The sequence below is a fragment of the Chiloscyllium punctatum genome, chromosome 42 (genome assembly GCF_047496795.1).
Source record: "Chiloscyllium punctatum isolate Juve2018m chromosome 42, sChiPun1.3, whole genome shotgun sequence".
Lineage (NCBI taxonomy): Eukaryota > Metazoa > Chordata > Chondrichthyes > Orectolobiformes > Hemiscylliidae > Chiloscyllium > Chiloscyllium punctatum.
In genome coordinates, this window is record NC_092780.1 from 41,391,589 (window position 1) to 41,413,226 (window position 21,638).

Sequence of the window (21,638 nt, forward strand, 5' to 3'; positions counted from 1 at the left end):
CAAAAGATGAAAAAAAATCCATAAGATTGGTTGGTAAGCTAGGCTCATTCTTTAGCAAAAGCAAAAAATTCTGGATGCTGGAATCAGATATACAAACGAGAAATGCTAGACAAAAGTCAGATTTAAAGCATCCATGGTGAGATAGAGTTTTTTTAAATTCAAGTTTGACTTTTCTACATAATCCTAGCTTTTACATAATGTGTTTCTACCTTGGGTATCTACTTTCCAACTATTCTTGTTTTTCTGGCAGAGATCAGGATCAAGAATGTTGTTGGCTGGTTATATTATTTACTTTTGTGTGTGTATCCCTTTTTTTCTCTCTCTTCCCCCTCCCGTCCCAATCCCCTTCTTTCTTTCTTTTTTCTTCTCTTTCTCCCATTTCTCACTTTTCGTCTGTCTTTCCTTTTCTCTTCTCTCTTATTTCTGTCTTTATCCTTCCTCCTTTCCTCCCCATCTCACCCTTTAATGACTTTCTTACTCTGCCCATCTACAGTGACAAGTAATACCAAACAGCTTACTTCATTAACAATAACATCATAAAGATAATACAAAACCTGAAAGTTCTAACTTAGGTGGGAAATTATTCAGATGTTCTACTGTTAACAGACCACCGCATAATTTAATTCACAGTTGAGGTTCAACTCTAAAAATACAATAAATCTATTGAGATGCAAAGATCTTTTTCAGCTGCAATTGATATATTGCCGTGATACATCACTTCAGCACATTTCCCTAATAGCTAATCTACTTTCATGAATTCATGTCAGTTAAATAATTGAATCATGTCTGATATCATTATTTTCTTCTTAAAATGTTTTGTCTAAATCTGAGAATATTTTCAACATCAAAACAGAAAAAGACTTTAAATTTAATGTTTGATGTTATGGGGAGAAATTCCCGCTGCAATGTGATTATCTACCTTTACTCCTGCTTCCCTCAAAGGCAGTAAAGTAATATCAAAGTATATGTTTCCACTTAAAAATGAAATTGTGATAATTTGTGCATACCCAATTGCACTTGTGGCCTTATACTATAATCTTAAATTAGTTGAAACATCTGGAATAAAGCAGGAGCAATTACAATCAGCCATAAGACCTCAGGACATTGGAGCAGAAAATAGGCTGTCCAGCCCATTGAGTTTGTTCAACCATTTAAACATGGCTGATAAGTTTCTCAACACCATTCTCCTGCTTTCTCCCTGTAACTCTTGATCCCCTCAATACTCAAGAACTTATAGATCTTGGTCTTAAATATACTCGATGATCTGGCCTCCAGAGTCTTCTGTGGCAATGAATTATTCCTTTTGTAAGAAAGTTCCTGATTTCAATGAAAAGAAGGTTGACTAATTGTCAGATTGCATACTAATTGTTCAGGAGCCAGACTATTTAACAGTCACCAGAAGCACCAATTTGCATACAAGTGGATCAACCATACAAATACTGTGGTTAAAAGAGCAAACCACAGAATTTTGCAATGACTAACATGCCACCTGAGTCACCACTTGCACGACCGAAGTCAGGCGTGTTATAGCATACTTTCCACTTGCTTGGATAAGTGCAGCTCCAACAACATTCACAAAGTTTATCACCGTGCAGGGCAATGCTTGATTTGTTATCCATCCACCACCTTCAACTTCAACTATCTTGCATTGCAGCAACTCATCAAGAATTCAACAGCACCTTCCAAACCTCACCCTCTACCAACTAAAAGGACAAAGATGGCAAACCATCACCACGACCATTCTCCTCAAAGACGCACACCATCCTGACTTGCTATTCCTTCACTGTTGAGTCAAAAACCTGAAATCCTTTTTTTTATCAACAGCATTGTGGGTGTGCCTACCCTCCCATTACCTCTTCAAGGTTAATTATGAATGGATAGCATGTTGACTGAGCCAATGATGCCTAAATCTGTGATTAGATAAAGAGAAATATATTTTCTTTAGAGTGTGCTTTGGAATGTTTTGAGGTTGTGAATGCAAATAGTTGTTTAAGTACAAATCTTCTTTTTGAAAGAATATAGAAATATATTTTTTGATTCTTGAACATTTTTGACCACTTCATTGGGTTTGCCCGCTTATATGCAATCTGTATTTGAATGCATATCCCTTATTGCAATAGACTGTCATTTATATGTGTCATTGATAAAATGTATTTGTTTTATTGATAGAATTTGGAGTAGACGCTGACAAGCGCTGGGAGTGAAGATATGTTCCGTAACAGCCTAAAGATGCTCCTCAGCGGTGGGAAGTCGAACCGCAAGAATCGGTCAAGTGGTAGGTGGTTTGTTTCTCATGTTTTGCATTTTGACTCATATGTATAATGTGTCTGACTGTTTTTACATTCACTTGCCTTCAACTAGAAGCAGGTTCATTGTTCCTTGAAAGTGGAGTCTCAGGTGGATAGGATAGTGAAGAAGGGTTTAGTATGCTTTCCTTTATTGGTCAGAGTATTCAGTATAGCAATTGGGAGGTTATGTTGTGGCTGGACAGGACATTGGTGCACTTTTAGAATATTGTGTGCAATTCTGGTCTCCCTTCTATAGGAAGTGTTTTGTGAAACTTGGAAGGGTTGTGAAACTTGGGCGGCACGGTGGCACAGTGGTTAGCACTGCTGCCTCACAGCGCCAGAGACCTGGGTTCAATTCCCGCCTCAGGCGACTGACTGTGTGGAGTTTGCACGTTCTCCCCGTGTCTGCGTGGGTTTCCTCCGGGTGCTCCGGTTTCCTCCCACAGTCCAAAGATGTGCAGGTCAGGTGAATTGGCCATGCTAAATTGCCCGTAATGTTAGGTAAGGGGTAGATGTAGGGGTATGGGTGGGTTGCGCTTCGGTGGGGCGGTGTGGACTTGTTGGGCCGAAGGGCCTGTTTCCACACTGTAAGTAATCTAATCTAATCTAAAAGATTTACAAGGATGTTCCCAAGGTTTAATTATAGGGAGAGGCTGAATAGGCTAGGGCTGTTTTCCCTGGAGAGTTGGAGGCTGAGGGATGACCTTATAGAGGTTTGTAAAATCATGAAGGGCATGGATAGGGTAAATAGATGGGTCTTTTTCCTGGGTTGAAGGAAGTCCAGAGCTCGAGGGCGTAGGTTTAGGGTGAGAGGGAAAAGATTTAAAAGGGACCTAAGGGACAACTTTTTCATGTGTATGTGGAATGAGCTGGTGGAAGCTGGTATATTGCAACATTTCAATGGCATTTGGATGGGTTTATGAACAGGAAGGGTTTAGTGGGATATGGGCCAACTACTGGCAAATGGGTCTAGATTAATTTAGGATGGCTGGTCAACATGGACAAGTTGGATTAAAGAGTCTGTTTCTGTGCTGTACATCTCTGACTCTAAGCTACTTTGATCAGTGTGCTATTGATAGTGTAGTGTATATTAGATGCTCAGTTGTTGAATATATTCAAGGCTGAGTTTGAATAACCATTGGATTTTTATGAAAATCAAGGAATATGAGTATTATGCTGGACAGTGGAGTTGGCATTCAAGATCATGATCCCATTGAATAATGGTACAAACTGGAGGGGCAGTAGAATTACACTATTTCTAGCATTCCTAAATGCAATAGCTAAATAATTTATTAATGATGTTTTGTATGTGTGCATGGTGACATTGGATATACAAAGCAATTGATCAAATTAAGTTCACTGTAAGTTGGCCAGGATGCGATTGATTAAGTGCTTATATGCAGCCCCTATCAAGCAATCAATGTGAGAAGTTTGCTACTGTTCAGCTAGTGTCTGATACTGGAGCTTATATGTATGTAAGCATTAGCTATCATTGTTTTAATCCAACACATTGATACAAAATCCTCTGAAATTGCATCAAGTTTAATGTGTAAAATTATTCAACAATTTGTAGTGAGGAAGAGAGAACCCAATTTGCCATAAATTGCTGGACAAAACATGTCACACCACTGTTAGCTTTGTGAAAGTTTCTCAAGGTGCAAAAAAACCTCCTGGATTTATACATTTACCAATTAACCTCGTCTCTGCACAAATTTTGGGCTGTTACTTAATATTAGTTGCCTTTCTTAACTTTGATATTTATGCTCTTGGAATTCAACTCATTCTCTCTGTTCAAGAAAGGGAACTATTAAAATTGTGATGTTCCATTTTTGCAGTTATAAATGATTGTTAGAAATTTTAAAAATTAAAAGTATTAACTTCTTTCTTTGTCTTTTTTGTTCTTCCAACACATTTTCCCTTGTTTTTATTTCTCCTTCTGTACCTGATTTGACATTAATCATGCCATTTCCTATTCTGTTGTACTTCTGATTATTTATCAATCTTTAAATCATATGGCTGATCATTCCAGCATTTACCAAAGTCCTCCTTACCTCTGAGTTGTCACCATGCTGCTTTCAGCTAACAATTCCAGCCATTTGCAGTGCAGAAATTGTCAAGATGAAAAATAAGGGAAATTAACTGACTACAAATCCTGAGTCATTATTTCACTGAATAAGAATTTGTTAGGTTCTTTGTTAGCTGAGAAAGGCTACTTCACTAAATACTAAAATAATGTTCTGAAGTATTATTTTCAGAAGAGGTATAGTATTGATTTTAAAAATAAACCGGTAGTTTATGTGGGATTTGTATATAATGACTGGAATAGCAGCAATTTTAGTGCTTTGGAATATTTACTGATTTGTTCCTCATTCCTATAAATGACGACTTATGTCATGCAATATTGACAATCATATAGGCAAATTACTCATCTGAGGCCCCACAGCCAATGTCTGCATAGCTTCAAGTACATGTGGAATTGTTTGATAACCTGGAATCCAGTTAGAGGCTTAATGAAGTAGTCCAATGATTACGTTTGCTGAAATAAGCCAAGTATTATAATGTCGTCTATGGAGTGAACCTGGGACTCTATTGTTAGTTCAGCTGTTGGTTGCATACATTTGCTCTGTCATTAGAAGTTGATAATGAGCTTTATTTTTGTAAAATCTAAAAGACAGGAGATGGAGGATGAAAGAAACAAGCATGAGATAAGCCAGATTTCTCCAAAGCAACACCAAAAATTCAGAGTTCAATTCTGTTTGAACAACTTTTAAAATTGGAGAGAACTTTAGTTCAGAATTATGCAGAAGCAGAAGTTATCTCAGCCAGGGATTGGAAACAGTGCAAATCTTTGAAGCCCAGCAACATTATAGAGTTGTTTGCATAAGTACGCAATTAATAGTCTTTAACTTTAAAACTAAAGCTGCGCCAGTTACTGCATTAAAAATTAAGATTTGCAATGTGAATTCCTTTTTTGTTACTCCAGTTCTTGGCTTTGTGTTCAGATGCTGCTGACAATGCACCACAATCCAAAACCAAAAGGTTTGGGTGCTGGAAATTAGTCATAAATACTGAAAATTCTAGAAATGCTCATCAAATTAAATTGTATCTGTAGAGAATAAAACTGAATAAAGGTAAGATTTTGTGATAGGGAAGAAGACAGGAGCGAGCATGAGGTGATGGATAGAACGCAGAATAGTACAGCACAGTACAGGCCATTCGGCCCTCAATGTTGTGCCAACCTTTTATCCTACTCTAAGATCAAACTAACCTGCATACCCTACATTTTACAATCATCCATGGCCTATCCAAGAGTTGTTTAAATGTCCCTAATATATTTGACTTTACTACCATGCTGGCAGTGCATTCAACGCACCCACCACACACACTGTAAAGAACCTACCACTGATGTCTCCCCTAAATCTTCCTCCAATCACCTTACCATTATGCCCCCTCGTGATAGCCATTTCTGCCATGGGAAAAAGTCTCTGGTTATCCACTCTATGCCTCTCATCATCTTGTATACTTCTCTTGTACACTTCTATCAAGTCGCCTCTCATCCTTCATCGCTCCAATGAGAAAAGCCCTAGCTATCTCAATCTTTCTTCATAAGACTTGCCCTCCAGTGCAGGCAGCATCCTGGTAAATCTCTTCTGTGCTCTTTTAAAGCTACCACATCCTTTCTATAATGAGATGACCAGAACTGAACACAATATTCCAAGTGTTGTCTAACCAGGACACTATTGAACTGCAGCATAACCTTGCGGCTCTTAAACTCAATCCCCCTGCTAATGTAAGCCAACACACCATATGCCTTCTTAACAATCCTGTCAACTTAGATGGCAACTAGAGGCAAAACGTTTGTGGTAATTGAATAAAAGATGGATCTAGAAGACATGTGAATTTAAAATTAGAACCAATGTTCCAATTTTCTGCAAGTGTTACCAGTAATAATTCTGATGTTGTCATTTAAACCACCTTTAGACCAGGCGATTTCAGCTGCCAGTCCATGGATTTCTAGATCTGTAACAAAGTGCCAATGGGTGCTGCAAAAATAAACTAACCAATATATACTGATTTTATATCTATACACTGCCCCTTACAAACGAGCACCAATATACAGTTCAGCTGGTTTTGAAAACCCCTCACTGTCAAATCCTTCCTCATATCCAAAGTATCACCCTCTCAATATATTTTCCTTGAGGTGGCTGTGCTGAGGAAGAGACTGTTGCCTACCTCCTTCTGAATACGCCTTTTGCAAAGAAATGTTGAAGGGAGATGTATTCGTTTCTGTTTGGATTCATCCCAAGTAGATCTGTGATGCAGGAATCTGTGCTGTGTGTATTCCCTGAGATGCAAACCAAGGCTAACACTGACTACCCATGAAGGGTCATCGCCATGATGAAAGATGCTCTTTTTGGTTTACAAAATTTGCTGGTCTTTAAGTTCTCGACCAGTTATTGCAGGCTGGCACATTCTAAGGTCCGGGACTATGCTCTGAGGGATACAGTAGAGTTTGGAGCAGCCAGAGCAGGATGCAGAATGGGAAAAAGGTCGCTATCTAAAATCGTTCAGCCATAGCACATCTTGATCGATACAAAATGTTCAAGTTATATTTTCATATTTACAAATGTGAATATGGTGCACTTTTTGGAAAATGTAGGAAAGTTCAAGAAAGTGTGACAAACCTCAACAGTGCTTGACCCAAAAAGCTTGGTACCATACTGAAGTTTGGAAGAGAAGGATGCAAGATGTGTAGCTTCTGGTGTATGCTCAGCTGGTAATTCCTTTGCTATTAACATGTCCAGTGCGTAATGACAAAGGATGCAGAGCAATAATAATCATCAGATTTATCATGGAGTTAGGCCAATTTGTTCCCTTTTCAATACATGAAGTGATGTTTAGTCATCAGTGACATCCAAAGGAACTTGTGTTAAAATCAGCATGAGTAATTCTCACATTAAGATTCCAAGGGTCTCTTTCTTTGATCATTTTATAATTTCATTACCTTTCTATGATGCTGCTTTGATTTCCATCTGTAAAAGTTCCCATATTTAACCTTTGTTGGCAGGGGAGGAATTATTTGTTGTGGAGTCAGAATTTTTACACGATGGCAAGAGACCCTTGTGTATTTGCTGATGGTCAAGCATTCCAATCCCATTTTCCAGCAGTTGGCCTCTGGCTTTATATGCTAAGGCATTTCAAGTGTTCATCTAACTAGTTCTTAAATGTAAATCTTAAATTTTAACATCTAAGCAGGGGAGTATATGCAATAGATCAAAATATGATCATCTGTGTTTGTGAAATTTGAAACAGAAAATAAAATCCTGGAAAACACTGGAGGAGAGAGGAATTGAGTTTGTATCGTCTTGATGACTTTTAGATTGATTATTTCTAATACAAAGGTTAGCTCTGAATTTCTCATCCCACATCTGGCATAGCTAACTTATTGTTTCTAGATTTGGAGTTGTGATTTCCCAGCACCAGCTAGGAGTTTCATGTTAAAGTAATCAAACACAATTAATGTATATAATTGTATAATTTACTTTACACTTTGTTTCAATGAAACATCAAGGATCTGGAAAGGGCTTGACAGTGTAGATGCAGAAGTGGTTTCTACAGGCTTGGGGAATCTGAAATATGGGGGCATAATCCCATGACAAGTGAGGTGTTAATTTAGGTCTGAGAGTAGAAACTTCTTTACCCAAAGAATTGTAAATAGTTACCCCAGAGTCATGGATACCCTGTTACTGAATTTAAGGCTGAAAAAAGTTGACTTTCAAATCTGAGGAAATCAAAAGGAATAGGGAGCAGCCAGGAATTTGGAGTTGAACTTCAAGGTTGGCAATTATGATAGTAACAAACGGAACAGGCTTGATAGTCCACATGGTCTTCTCTTGCTCCTGCTTCTCACATTTTTGATTCTGGAATGGTGGGGGAGTGGAGTATAGTGGGTGGTGATTCTTGACTTGAGAGCTCATCTTTAGATTCTATAGAAAGGTACTAAAGGCTTTAACTAAGTGAATTGAGGAGTTGGGGACAAGTGGAAGAAACACATTGTAGAATTCTACAAGAAACACAAATAATCTAAATATAAATGATAAAAGTTAGCGAATGAAAGATAGTTAGTTGACAGCTCTGTAAAGCAGAGCTTCCTCCTGAGATTGGGGTTGGAGAGGAGTCTCACTTGAAGGCTACTAATGTCGCTCCCCACATTAAATAGGATTAAGGAATAGCTGTTATTAACTGAGTTTTTAGCCATGCAGTCAGGAATCCACGAGTGTCCGTAATGTGATGGTACTGTGCCTTTAAAAGATGTGTTCTGTCCTGTTTCTCTTGCAGAGGAGTGTTTTCATATTGGTGCTGAAATAGCTCCTTCAGACATAGTTCGTTAACAGCTTTGACTTCTCTCTGGGTGTTTTTTTTAATAAGACAAAATAATCATGAGTTGGCAGGGTTAGGCTCAAACAGACCCAGAAAGGATTTTGGTTTTGCTTTCAGTTATTTAGTGGTTTTTGTGACTGCTGGAGCTGAAAGCTTGAGTTTGTTGCTGCTACAGTGAAGGTTAAGAGAGGCTTCCTCTTAAAAATAAATCAAAAGGGCAGATTGTTTCTTTCAGTTTTCTTTCGACTGGACTGGAGAGAGATAGCATGTGAGAATAATAATTGTGTAACTATGTTAATTGTGTTTATAGGATGCTGCCAATATTGGAACAGTTGATGATCTGTGGTTAAATAATGCATTATCTTGTTAAATATTTGAATTGAGTAAAATTATGCCAATTCTTCTTGTAGTTTAAATATAATGTAAGATTAAAGTTGCTTTGATTAAAGCGTAGTGGTAGGTCACTGATTTCACATCTGGAACACAGTGCCTTCAACTCATCTTTTAAACTAAATACAAAGGTCTAGGCGACCTCCATAATATACTTTCTGAGGGGTCTAGTCTCATCCATAACAGTAAATTTCCACTAGCTATATCTGAATCTGCAAATGACACCAAGGACTTAAAATTATGCCACAGGTCATTAGAGAGCCATTAAAAGAAGCAAAAAATGCACAAGGCATTATTTCTATCACACACCTTTTCTTTTGTTTTTCTTCCCCCGCCATTTCTCTCCTTCCTTGCCACTAAATACTTAAAATGTGTCTATCGCTTTCCAGTTCTGAAAAGCTATTGTCTGAAAAGTTAACTTTTTTTTTCTCTGTCCTATTTCCAGGATTTTCCTGATTTTAATCCAGAATATACACTTGAGCCTTGATACAGATGTAAATGTGATAAAACAAAAAAATTCAATAAGACTGAAATTAATAATGGTAGTAAGATGTTTTTGGAGATTTTGTTTCTAATGCAATCAATTTCAATTTTCTTGCTGCTTTCTCTTCATGTGCGAGTTCATTTTTCACTGATTATTCCTTAGAGATGTTTGTAAGGGGAAAATATGCATTTTAAACTTGATGAGGCATTTGATTGACATAGGGATAATGTTTTGGGTGGCTCATAATTTGTTTGTCCATTTTCACTAATTGCTACTTATATGTCTAATAGCTAAATGTTATCAGATGTCTGTGGTGGCAAAGGGAAGGAAAGGAGGCCTTCCTCTATGACTCTTAGAGGGTCTATCTCTGTTCAAATTTCGGTGGAAAGCCAGACATAATGTCTAAATTGAAATTACCTGTTGTAATCAAAGATGGGCAACCACCACCTGACGTTTTAGAAGATAAAATTTTGTAGAAGTTAAGAGAATATATTGAACAACAACTCGATCTGTACAAGACCTGAACTAAAATCCGTCAAAAGTGTGGAACCTCCATGGGACAATGATCCCTGGATGATATAAACGAGTTTGGGGAGAAAGTACTCGTCTAAAAGAAAAGATGGTCACTGTGTATAATGCAACAGCATTGACAGTGACAAGAAATAATTCAAACATCGAATCATATCAGAGAAGTCAATAATGTAAAAGAACAATTAAAAACAGTTTGTATAGAAATGAAAAGTACTAAAGAGGAACTGACTAAGGTCAAGAAGGGAGTGGAGCATATCAAAAATACATCACCCATGCCACTTCCCTATCCGAACGTCCCGTTATATCCAGCTTATATACCCTGAACAGTCCTTCTAGATGTGGGTCTGAGTACAACCCATGCTACGAGAGTGCTCAATTCCCCGAGGAAAGCTCTGAGACCTTTAGCAGATCAGATGATGATGAGGGTTCTCTTACCATGAGGCCAGTATGAATGAAATGGAAGAAAGAGAGGAAGATAAAAGTTGAAGAACATGGGAGCCTGATATAAATGTACCCAGTGGACATCCCATAAGCCCTGATACACAATTATTTGAGACGTGGTCCAAAGAACTGCCCCACCCGAAGAAGGGAGGTATGAGAGCATGGAATGAGTTAGAAAAATTCAATAACATATACACCTTACACCCCATGGATGGAGTTCAAATCCTGTCTGCCATAAGTAGATGGCAATGCAGGACAAAAATTGTGTTTTCAAGTTAAGGACCATATGGGATAGGACAGGCATGATTTAAAGGTGGCTAGTGGGCAACCCAAAGTTGGCTTCATGAATATGGCCCATCTAAATGGTTTGAGTTCTAGATCAAATATTCTGGCCGAGTTCCTAATGGCACTCCGGAGGAATTAGAAGGTTAAATTTTAGCCTCATTAAAAACTGCCATTGTAGCAGAATTGAAGCCCAAATTGGCAAAAATGTTAAAAATACAACACTACGATTTGGATAAAAGTTTGTGAACTCTTGGTAATGTAATAGAGGAAGCCAATCACTTGGAGAGTAATATGGAATTGAAACTCAGAACTATACAGACTGTAAGAGCTCCCAATACTGAAAAATACCCAGGGAAGTACCACAGTTGTGAAAAGGAGGGTCATTGGGCTTAAAACAGTAGGCTAAAGAAAAATTCAAGAAAATAACCTCCCAAGTCAGTTAAGGAAACGTCTGGATGGGATAAACTGTTTATAAAGGACAGCTCCAGGGCTTTACAGAACCTCAGCCGAAAGAACTTTTAAATCTCTCTCAAAAAACTAGCACAGCTCACTTCCAATCTTTTAGCCCCATTTTTCAGCAGCCTTAGAAACCCGTCTGGACAACTGCTATGCCGTGATGTGGGTGGGTGACAAGGAAATTGGTTGTCTTTTAGACACCGGTCCAGAACTAACATGTTTCACTTTTAGTGATGGACATGATTTACCTTTGGAAGGAGAGTGGAGAAATGCAGTGAGCAACCGCAGAGATCAGATTCAAGTGCTGTTACTATAGAAATTGACATTTCTATAGAAGTTAACATTGCTATAGACAGAACAAATACAGTTACACCCAAATCACAAACGCCACAAGGGTATAAGAATGTGAGCTGTGATCAGACAGGAGAACTTTGCGCGGGAGACGGTATTCTTCATGGGAGAACATGTGCTGTTCCCGTGGTATACCTGAGAATGGCCCTGAATAGATAAGAGGCATGGTCGAAGTGCGAATACGTCCCATGATGTACAATCTTTGGATCTTTTCTAGAAAGGAATGAGTTGATTAAGCACAGTTAACATGGTGTTGTCAATGCGAAGTCATGCCTCACAAACCTTACTGAGTTCTTTGAGAAGGTGACCAAACAGGTGGATGAGGGTAAAGTGGTTGATGTGGTGGATATGGGTTTCAGGAAGGCACTTGATAAGGTTCCTTAAAGTAGGGTATTGAAGAAATATGGTGGCTTGGAATTGAGGGTGATTTATAGATTGTCAGAAACTGGCTAGCTGAAAGAAGACAGAACGTGGTAGTTGATGGAAAATGTTCAACCTGAAGTTCAATTATTACTGGTGTACTGCAATGATGTGACTTGAGTCAACTGCTGTTTGTCATTTTTATCAATGATCTGGATGAGGGCGTTGAAGGATGGGTTAGTAAATTTGAGGATGACACTAAGGTCGGTGGAATTGCGGACAGTGCCGAATGGTGTTGCAAGTTACAGAGGGATACAGATAACCTGCAAAGCTGGGCTGCGAGGTGGCACATAGAGTTTAATGCAGAAAAGTGACCGTACAGAGGTTTATAAAATCATGAGGGGCATGGATAGGACAAATAAACAAAATCTTTTCCCTGAAGAGGGGGAGTCCAGAACTAGAGGTCATAGGTTCAGGGTGAGAGGGGAAAGATATAAAAGAGACCGAAGGGGCAACTTTTTCATGCAGAGGGTGGTACTGTGTGGAATGAGCTGCCAGAGAAAGTGATGGAGGCTAGTACAATTGCAACATTTAAAAAGCATCTAGATGAGTATACGTATAGGAAAAGTTTAGAGGGATATGGGCGGGTGCTGGCAGGTGGGATGAGATTGGGTTAGGATATCTGGTCGGCATGGACGGGTTGGACCGAAAGGTCTGTTTCCGTGCTGTACATCTCTATGCCACTGTGACTCTATGAACTGCCTTATAATGTCTAAGCAGCAGCCTTATACCATCTGTGAAGCTGTCGCATTTTTGCAGTTGTCTTGTACCATCCATGTAACTGCCACACTTTTTCAATAAGGACTGAAAGAAGGTTTAAGGTTTAATTGCCATTTGAAAACTATGGTGGGGAACATAGAAAAGTACAGCACAGAACAGACCCTTTTGCACATGAGGTTGTGCTGAGGATTAATCAAAATGTAAAATAAAATATTTTAACTTACGCACCCCTGAATTCACTGCTATCCATGTCCATGTCCAGCAGTCGCTTAAATGTCCCTAATGAGTCTGCTTCCACCACCACCGCTGGCAATGCATGCCATGCATTCATAACTCTCTGCATAAAGGACCTTCCTCTGACATCCCCTCTATACCTTTCTCCTAATATCTTAAAACTATGACCCCTTGTGCCAGTCAATCCGGCCCTGGGGAAAAGTCTCTGGCTATTGACTCTATCCGTTCCTCTCATTATCTTGTATAACGCGATCAGATCACCTCTCTTCTTCCTCTCCAGAGAGAAAAGTCTGAGCTTTTTCAACCTTTCTTCATAAGTCAAGCCCTCCAGTACAGGCAGCATCCTGGTAAACTTTCATTGCACCCTCTCCAAAGCCCCTCTATCTTTCCTATTGTAGGGCAATCAGAACTGGACGCAATATTCCAAGTGTGGCCTCACCAGGGACTTGTAGAACTGTGGCAAAACCTTACTGCTCTTAAACTCAATCTCCCTGTTAATGAAAGCCAAAACATCATAACCCTATCCACTTGGATGGCAACTTTGAGGGATCTATATAGTTGAACAGCAAGGTCCTCCACACTGCCAAGAATCCTGTCTTTAATCCTACATTCAGCATTTGAGACAGACTTTTCAAATGAACTCCATTTGTCATTTCTCAGCCCAGTTCTGCATCCTGTCTGTCATGCTACAGCCTGCAATAGTCCTCGATACTATCAACGATAACTCAACCTTTCTGTCATCTGTAAATTTACTAATCCACCCCTCGACCACCTCATCCAAGTCAGTTATAAAGACTACAAAGAGCAGACGCCCAAGTACAGAGCCTTGCGGGACTCCACTCACCACTGACCTCCAGGCAGAATACTTTCCATCTACAACCACTCTCTGCCTTCTGTCAGCCAATCAATTCTGAATCCAGATAGCCAAATCTCCCTGTATCCCATACTTCCTGACTTTATGAACGAGCCTACCATGGGGAACCTGATCAAATGCTTTACTGAAGTCCATATACACCACATCCCACTGCTCGACCTTCGTCGACCTGTCTTGTCACCTCCTCAAAGAACGCAATAAGATTTGAGGCATGACCTGCCCTCACAAAACGATGCTGACTGCCTTTAATCATGCTATGCTTTTCCAAATAGTCATAAATCCTATCCTTCAAAATTCTTCCAAAACTCTGTTGACCACAGATGTAATCTGTAATTGCCAGGGATTTCCCTATTACCCTTCTTGAAAAGAGGAACAGCATTCACTTCCTTCCAGTCCTCCAGTATGACCCCTGTAGAGAGTGAGGAGGCAAAGATCTTTGCCCGTGGTTCAGCAACCTCGTTTCTTGCTTTCCAGAGCAGCCTAGGATAAATCTGGTCTGGCCCTGGGGACTTTTCAATCTTAATGTTTGTCAAAATTTCCAGCACATCAACTTCATCAACCTTGATCTGTTCAAGCCTGTATCCCAGCTGCTCAAAGTTCTCATACACAACAAGGTCCCTTTTCTTAGTGAAAACCGAAGCTAAAAACTCTTTTAGCTTCCCCTATCTGCTCAGACTCCATGCGCAAGAGAGAGTTTTTAAGATTGTCACGCTTTACTTTATAACTGTTTTTAAACTTACTTAGTCTTACAGCAAAATGGCTTTTGATAATATTGAAGACTAGATTCAAGAGAAAAGATGCTTTCCAAATTATTATTTTTAATAATGGTAGTGCAGAGAGTGAAATATCATATTCATTGGCCACAGTAGTTTTGGAATTAGAGTAAATGTTGGATCATTGAGGGAGATAGAATTAATATTTCAGGATGACTTTTTGTCAGATTGATATTAGTTTCTTTACAAATCTGAGGACACATCCAATTCTCTATTTTTAAATAGGAAACATGTTCAAATAATTTTGAAGCTTTCTGTGGCTATTTGAGGATTGATGGAAGTGGATCTATTTTACTATAGTGATTCAAAACACACATTTATTTTCTAGTGACAGTACATTCAAGCGGTCTGCTCTTTTTAGACAAGTTGTTAGCAGAATCACCACGCCTTGTATAGTTTTTCTGCAAGCAGAGGAAGAGAAATTTGAAGACTGATAATTGAATACAAATGATTTTGTCAAATGTATTTTATTGTGAGAAAAACAGTAAAATACAATGAAAAGCTTTTTCACTGTTGCCATTATTTGGAGCCATTTCGAATAGTTTAAGAGTAAGAAAAAAAAATGCAGTTTAAATGGAGTCCATCAGTCCTGGACCAGCTCATCATCAATGATGCTTTGCCGCCAACCACCCCCCCACCCCCCCACCCCCACAAACTGCCTCTCCACTGTCCACACGAGACCCAACCTACATTGAAGTCGCCACTCTTCAGGCATCATCTTTCATCACTGGGCCCACCTCCTTGTCATTGTGATGTCCTTCAGCCACCGAATTGCCACCATGACCAGTGCTGGCCCTAACCGATGACGAAGTTGCAGAACATCAGGTGCCATCTCTTGCTGCTGGGCCTACCTTGTCATTGTCACCTCCATCCTCCACTGCCTCCCCACCATCTACACTAGACCCAACCAACATTGAAGTCACTACTCTTCAGGCACCATCTTTTGTCACTGGGCCCATCTCAATGTCAATTTGATGTCCTTAAGCCACTCATTGGCTGCCGCCACCAGCGCTGGACCTAACTGATTACAAAGTTTCCGAATACCAGGTGCCATCTGTTGCTGCTGGGCAGAGAAATGAAAAAAAATTAGAAGATGGTGTGAAATTGACATGAAGGTGGAAGCTTTGGTTAATGGGTGGAAGATAACAGGACAGAGATTTACTAAGATGCATCAAAAGAAAGTCATTTACTTACTGAAATCTTGATCTCAGTTGGGAGAGTGGAGGAGCCAGAAAGAGAACATCATCCTTTTTTTGGATGAAAGGATTGAAAAATCTAGTCTGGGATGCAAGTTCAGACAATATTTTCCAGACATGTTGGAACAAGCCTTTGAAAATTACTGAAAATGAGGCCGAGATTCTTGGATTTGTCTTACTGGGAGACTGAACTAGTAGAGCTCAGAGGAATGATGGGTGTACAGCATTTTATATGGGGAGGGCACAAGACTTGGAAGTTCTGATTTAACTGAGGTTTGAGAAGGCTGAAGGTGAAGAGGACAGTGGGGAAGCAACTCTGAGGAGAGTACGAATGAGTGATATTGGCAAATACATGGCAGATGCATTTTAACACATCTGAAGGGATATTTTTCTCATTTTTTTTCGATTAATGTTAAAGCAGATGCAGGAGCAGAGAGAATTGGGGTATATATGCATATCTCAGGAGGACATGTTAGAAGAATTAATAATAATAACGCATATAGAATCTTTTGGCTTCATTAATAGTGGCATAGGCACTAAGGCATAGGCATAAGCAAACAGGTTATACTATACAGTTTGAGAATTATGTTCTCTTCTGGATATAACGCATCAGGAAAAATGTCCAGATTTTGGAGGGAGTATGGAAAATATTTATTGAATGGCACCAGGAATGAATAGTTATGGAGAGATTCAAGGTTTGCTTAAAGATTTGTAACTTGGGTGCCAGTTGCTGAAGTTGTGCGTATGTTTGCTGAACTGGGAATAGCTGGGAGCTTCACAGGAGGCTGCAAAGCACTGAAGATGTTGCATAGGCAGGGGACGAAAAGTCTGCAAATCAAACTCCCAGCTTGGCAAGCATACCTACAACTACAGTTATGGAGAGCGATTAGAGAAGCTGGAGTTGTTTATTTAAGAGCAGTGACCGTTAAAATCAAATTTAGTAAAAACGTTCAAATGGAAGATTTGCATAAAGTTAATAAGACTGAACTGTTTTAATAACAGAGTCAGTGAGCAAAGATAATTACCAAAAAATGGATGACATGAGGAAATGTTTTTTGACACAAAATAGCTGTTGTAGTCTGGATTTCATTGCCTCACAAGATAGTTGTCGCAAAATCAGTAGTAACATTCAAACAAAATTTGATAAATATTTATAACAGGAAGTATAAGCTGTGGGGAAAGAGCTTACATTGCATTTGGTATTAATTAGATATTTCTACCAAAAAGCTGGCACAGACATGGCGGGTTGCATTGTCACCTGTAATATATGATTCCAAGAATTAGGATGGAGGAGGATCAAATGTTTCAGAGAATAGTTTCTTTTAAAATATTTACAGTTTGAAGAGTGGACCTCGTTTGAGAAGCTGTTCCCAATTTTTTGTTTAAAAAATGTCACAATCTTAAAAAAAGATACTGATCATGAGACATTGGTGTGTGCATTTCATTGTCTGGTCAAGGAACTGACTCACTGAATCTCTCAGAAGGTCAAAAAGTTCATTCCAGCCTAAAAGGTATTTATTATGCATGTCATAAAAAACCGTCAGAAGCCATCAGTATGGTTTGCCAATGGATGTGCCTTCCAATTTAAAAAAAAGTTCTTGTTTTAACCCCCAAGATGGATATCTTAATAAATGACACAGTAATCCAGAAACAAGAAAGCAGGATGTGGTCATCAATCAAAAGCTGACACCATATTTGGGTGAAGAAACCTGGTTGTGAAGAATCATATACCTGAATAGTTGACTCCTTTTGAATCTTTAAATTAGAAATGTTTGCAGAAAATACACGATACCTATGGTAACGTCGAACACTCCAAAGCCTGTGCTTACTCCGGTCTGTCAAGAGATGACTGTCCATATGATTATCTGGACATCAACTCAGATAAGGAAGGTTTATTGGTTGGAGACATAACCAAATGCCAACCTCATTAAAATCTTTTTGTGACTTTTTGATTTAGATGACCTTGCATCAGGCCTGCAAACTTGACCTTCAGATTGCATCAGTTTAATGACATGAACATTTCCTTCCTCATTTACTCATAAATTGTAAAAGTGGACTATTTTGGGAAAGATCTTTTTGGGCATTGGTGTACATGAATGAATGAAGTGGGTTATTTTGCGTTTCTTAAAAATAATTAAGTCTGCCATTGTACAAATTGTGGTCTACACACTCAATATTGAAACAAACATATATACAATTCCTATTCTTTAAATTCACTGATGAGACAATTTTAAAAGGAAACGGGAGCAATTGCCTTTCAATCTAACTGTGACTGTTTGTTACAAAGAACTTTGTTAGCAAGTTTTGAGAAGATTTGCAGTTCAGGTTGAGGTTCTGTATGTAGGTTTGCTCGCTGAGCTGGAAGGTTCATTTTCAGATGTTTCGTCACCATATTAGGTCATATCTTCAGTGAGCCTCTGGACGAAGCACTGCTGGTATTTCCTGGTTTCATATTTATATTTCCTTGGGTTGGTGATGTCATTTCCTGTAGTGTTATTCTCTTCGCACCCCCCCCCCATACAGACAACAAGCAAAACTAATGTCATTTACAAAATACCGTGCAAGAACTATAACGAACACTACATTGGACAAAAAGGCACAAAACTAGCCACTCTGATGCATGAACATCAACTAGCCACAAAACGGCATGACCCTCTCTCACTCGTGTCCTTCCTTATCTGTATGTAAGGATTTTACTTTGACTGAGACAACACGTCCATCCTAGGACAAGCCAAACAGAGACATGCAGGAGAATTCCTAGAAGCATGGCATTCCAACCGGAAGTCTATCAACGAATACATTGACTTGGACCCAATTTACCAGCCCCTGAGAAAAAGAACAGGAAATGACATCACCATAGGAAATGGCATCACCAACCCAAAGAAACCCAAACATATAAATAGAAAGCAGGAAGCACCAGCAGTGCTTTGTCTGGAAGCTCACTGAAGATGTCACCTAGTATGGGTCCTCTACCTTTTGTCATTTACATAAATGATTTGGATGCGAGCATAAGACATACAGTTAGTAAGTGTGCAGATGACACCAAAATTGGAGGTGTAGTGGACAACGAAGAAGGTTACCTCAGATTACAACAGGATCTGGACCAGATGGGTCAATGGGCTGAGAAGTGGCAGATGGAGTTTAATTTGGATAAATGCGAGGTGCTGCATTTTGGGAAAGCAAATCATAGCAGGACTTGTACATTTAATGATAAGGTCCTATGGAGTGTTGCTGAACAAAGAGACCTTGGAGTGCAGGTTCAAAGCTCTTTGAAAGTGGATTTAGCAGGTAGATAGGATAGTGAAGAAGGCGTTTGGTATGCTTTCCTTGGTCAGAGTATTGAGTACAGGAATAGGGCGGTCATGTTGTGGCTGGCTGTACAGGACATTGGTTAGGCCACTGTTGGAATATTGCATGCAATTCTGGTCTCCTTCCTATTGGAAAGATGTTGTGAAACATGAAATGGTTTAGAAAAGATTTACAAGGATGTTGCCAGGGTTGGAGGATTTGGGCTATAGGGAGAGGCTGAACAGGCTGGGGCTGTTTTGCCTGGAATGTCAGAAGCTGGGGGGGTGAACTTAGAGGCTTACAAAATTGAGGGGCAATAGGATAAATAGGCAAAGTCTTTTCCCTGGGGTCAGAGAATCCAGAGCTAGAGGGCATAGGTTTAGAGTGAGAGGGGAAAGATATAAAAGAGACCTAAGGGGCAACGTTTTCACACACAGGATGGTACAGGTATGGAATGAGTTGCTAGAGGAAGTGGTGGAGGCTGGTACAATTGCAACATTTAAGAAGCATTTGAATGGGTATATGAATAGGAAGGGTTTGGAGGGATATGGGCCGGGTAGCTGGCAGGTGAGGATATCTGGTCAGCATGGACGGGTTGGACCGAATGGTCAGTTTCCATGCTGTACATCTCTATGATTCTATGGTGATGAAACATCTGAAAGCGAACCTCACAGCACAGCGAGCAAACCTACATCCAGGACTTCATTGTTGTATTTACTTAGCTATTAGTGCCATGTTTTCAAATGTATTGTTATAAAAACAATTGATGTAAGTGCCTTTTATATTCCTGGGATTTCCAAAGTGTGGCATCTGTTAGATAATTTGTGCATAGTAAGATTTCATAATGATGCCCGTGGCAGAGGCCTGCAGATAATAGCTGACCTCATCAGCTTTTCTATGGAGTGTTATGAATTCTTCTCAACTGCAGTGTATCTTTTTGTTTTCTTCCATAATCATTACAGCTTCTTTTTACCTGTGTGTAAAACCTCTTTGAGGCTCAAAACATGGGTTTCACTTGGTTAACCAATTCGTTGAAAGAGCATCTTTGCGACACAGTGGCTCAATGGTTAGCACTGCTGCCTTGCAGCGCCAGGGACCCAGGTTCAATTCCATCCTCTGGTGATTGTCTGTGTGGAGCTTGCACATTCTCCCAGTGTCTGCGTGGGTTTCCTCCCGGTGCTCCAGTTTCCTCCCACAGTCCAAAGATGTGCAATTCAGGTGAATTGGCCATGCTAAATTGCTCATAGTGACATGTGCATTAGTAGGGAATAGGAGAATGGGTCTGGGTGGGTTACTCTTTGGAGGGTCGGTGTGGGCTTGTTGGGCCAAAGGGCCTGTTTCTGCACTGTAGGTAATCTAATCTAATTTCTAGTCTAATCCAAGACGCGATACTTTTATTTATCCTGGAAGTGGGAAATCATAAGCAAGCATTGGGCAAGGCACACTCTTCTTGTGCTTGCGTGGATCCTATACTCAGATTCTTCCTCAATATGCATTGATTGATGTTAATTGACATTAATTGATTTTTTTTATGCCTGCAAAGGTGACCTGAGCTCCAGTTGCCTGTCACTTAAACACAGCAGTACTGTATTCTCTCACCAACATTTTCTATTGAAGATCTGCTGCAGTGTTCCAGCGAATCTCAGCACAAACTCAAAGAACAACATTTAATTTTCCACTTGGGAACCTGGCAATCTCTGGGACTCAGTGTTGAGTTCAGTAACTTTACAGCCTGATTCCATCCATCTGCGTTTTTTGTCACTCTACAACTGTCATGTTATGACATAAGTTGCTTTTCGTATAGTCACCCTTTGTAGACTATTATCACATTATATGGATTGCTTTTGGTACAGCTCACGTATTCTTTACTTCTCTTAATACTTAATTATCATTTATTCAGCTTTTCTTCTGTCCTGACCTGCTATCCATAAACTCCATATTTGCCTAACGCTTTCATATCTTGCTCTTTGGGATTCGGCTCTACCTATCAAATCTCCTCATCCCTTCTCATCCCACTCCCCAATTTTGTTTTGAGCAAAAATACCACTTTTTCTGAGCTGCCAACAATTCTAGAGACACAGCGACTCAATGTAACTCTAGTTTCTCCTCACACATGCTGCTCGACCTGCTGAGTTTCACCAGCAATTTGTTTTTGTATTATAGTGTACAGTCATTTTTTTTACCAAAATGCGCTGGGCTATTTAGTAGGTTATCTGCCAGGTAGTTACCTGGAGGATCCTTCATACTTTAAGAAGAAAATGTTGACTTGATTTACCAAATGTGTTTGTTTAAAAGTTATTTTTAAAACTCAAACTTCAGCCAGAAGGTAGAGTGTTTTTGAGGAGTTGAAATTCAGTTTTCCTCAATGTCTCACAATAGTTGCCAGGTCATGTACTGTTCCATCTAACTCTATCCACAAAAGTAATGCAAAAGAAGTCAAAACAGTTTTATGACTGTATTTTTATTTATCTTTGTGACTTTAAGTTTGAACTCAGTGGTGAATCTGCCTTTCCTTCTTGATGTCAA

At 39.5% G+C, this 21,638-nt stretch overlaps 1 protein-coding gene across 12 annotated transcripts in view; it reads left to right on the forward strand.

The window, feature by feature from the left end:
* The window catches only part of LOC140465920 (protein TANC2-like), a 1,065,959-nt gene that overhangs the window by 302,648 nt on the left and 741,673 nt on the right, over window positions 1–21,638 (forward strand). For all 12 annotated transcript variants that reach the window (XM_072561864.1, XM_072561863.1, XM_072561859.1 and 9 more), the window contains one exon: window positions 2,170–2,275. In XM_072561864.1, the coding sequence (XP_072417965.1) occupies window positions 2,209–2,275 (67 nt within the window). In that variant the 5' untranslated portion in view covers window positions 2,170–2,208. The remainder of the gene's footprint in view (window positions 1–2,169; window positions 2,276–21,638) is intronic.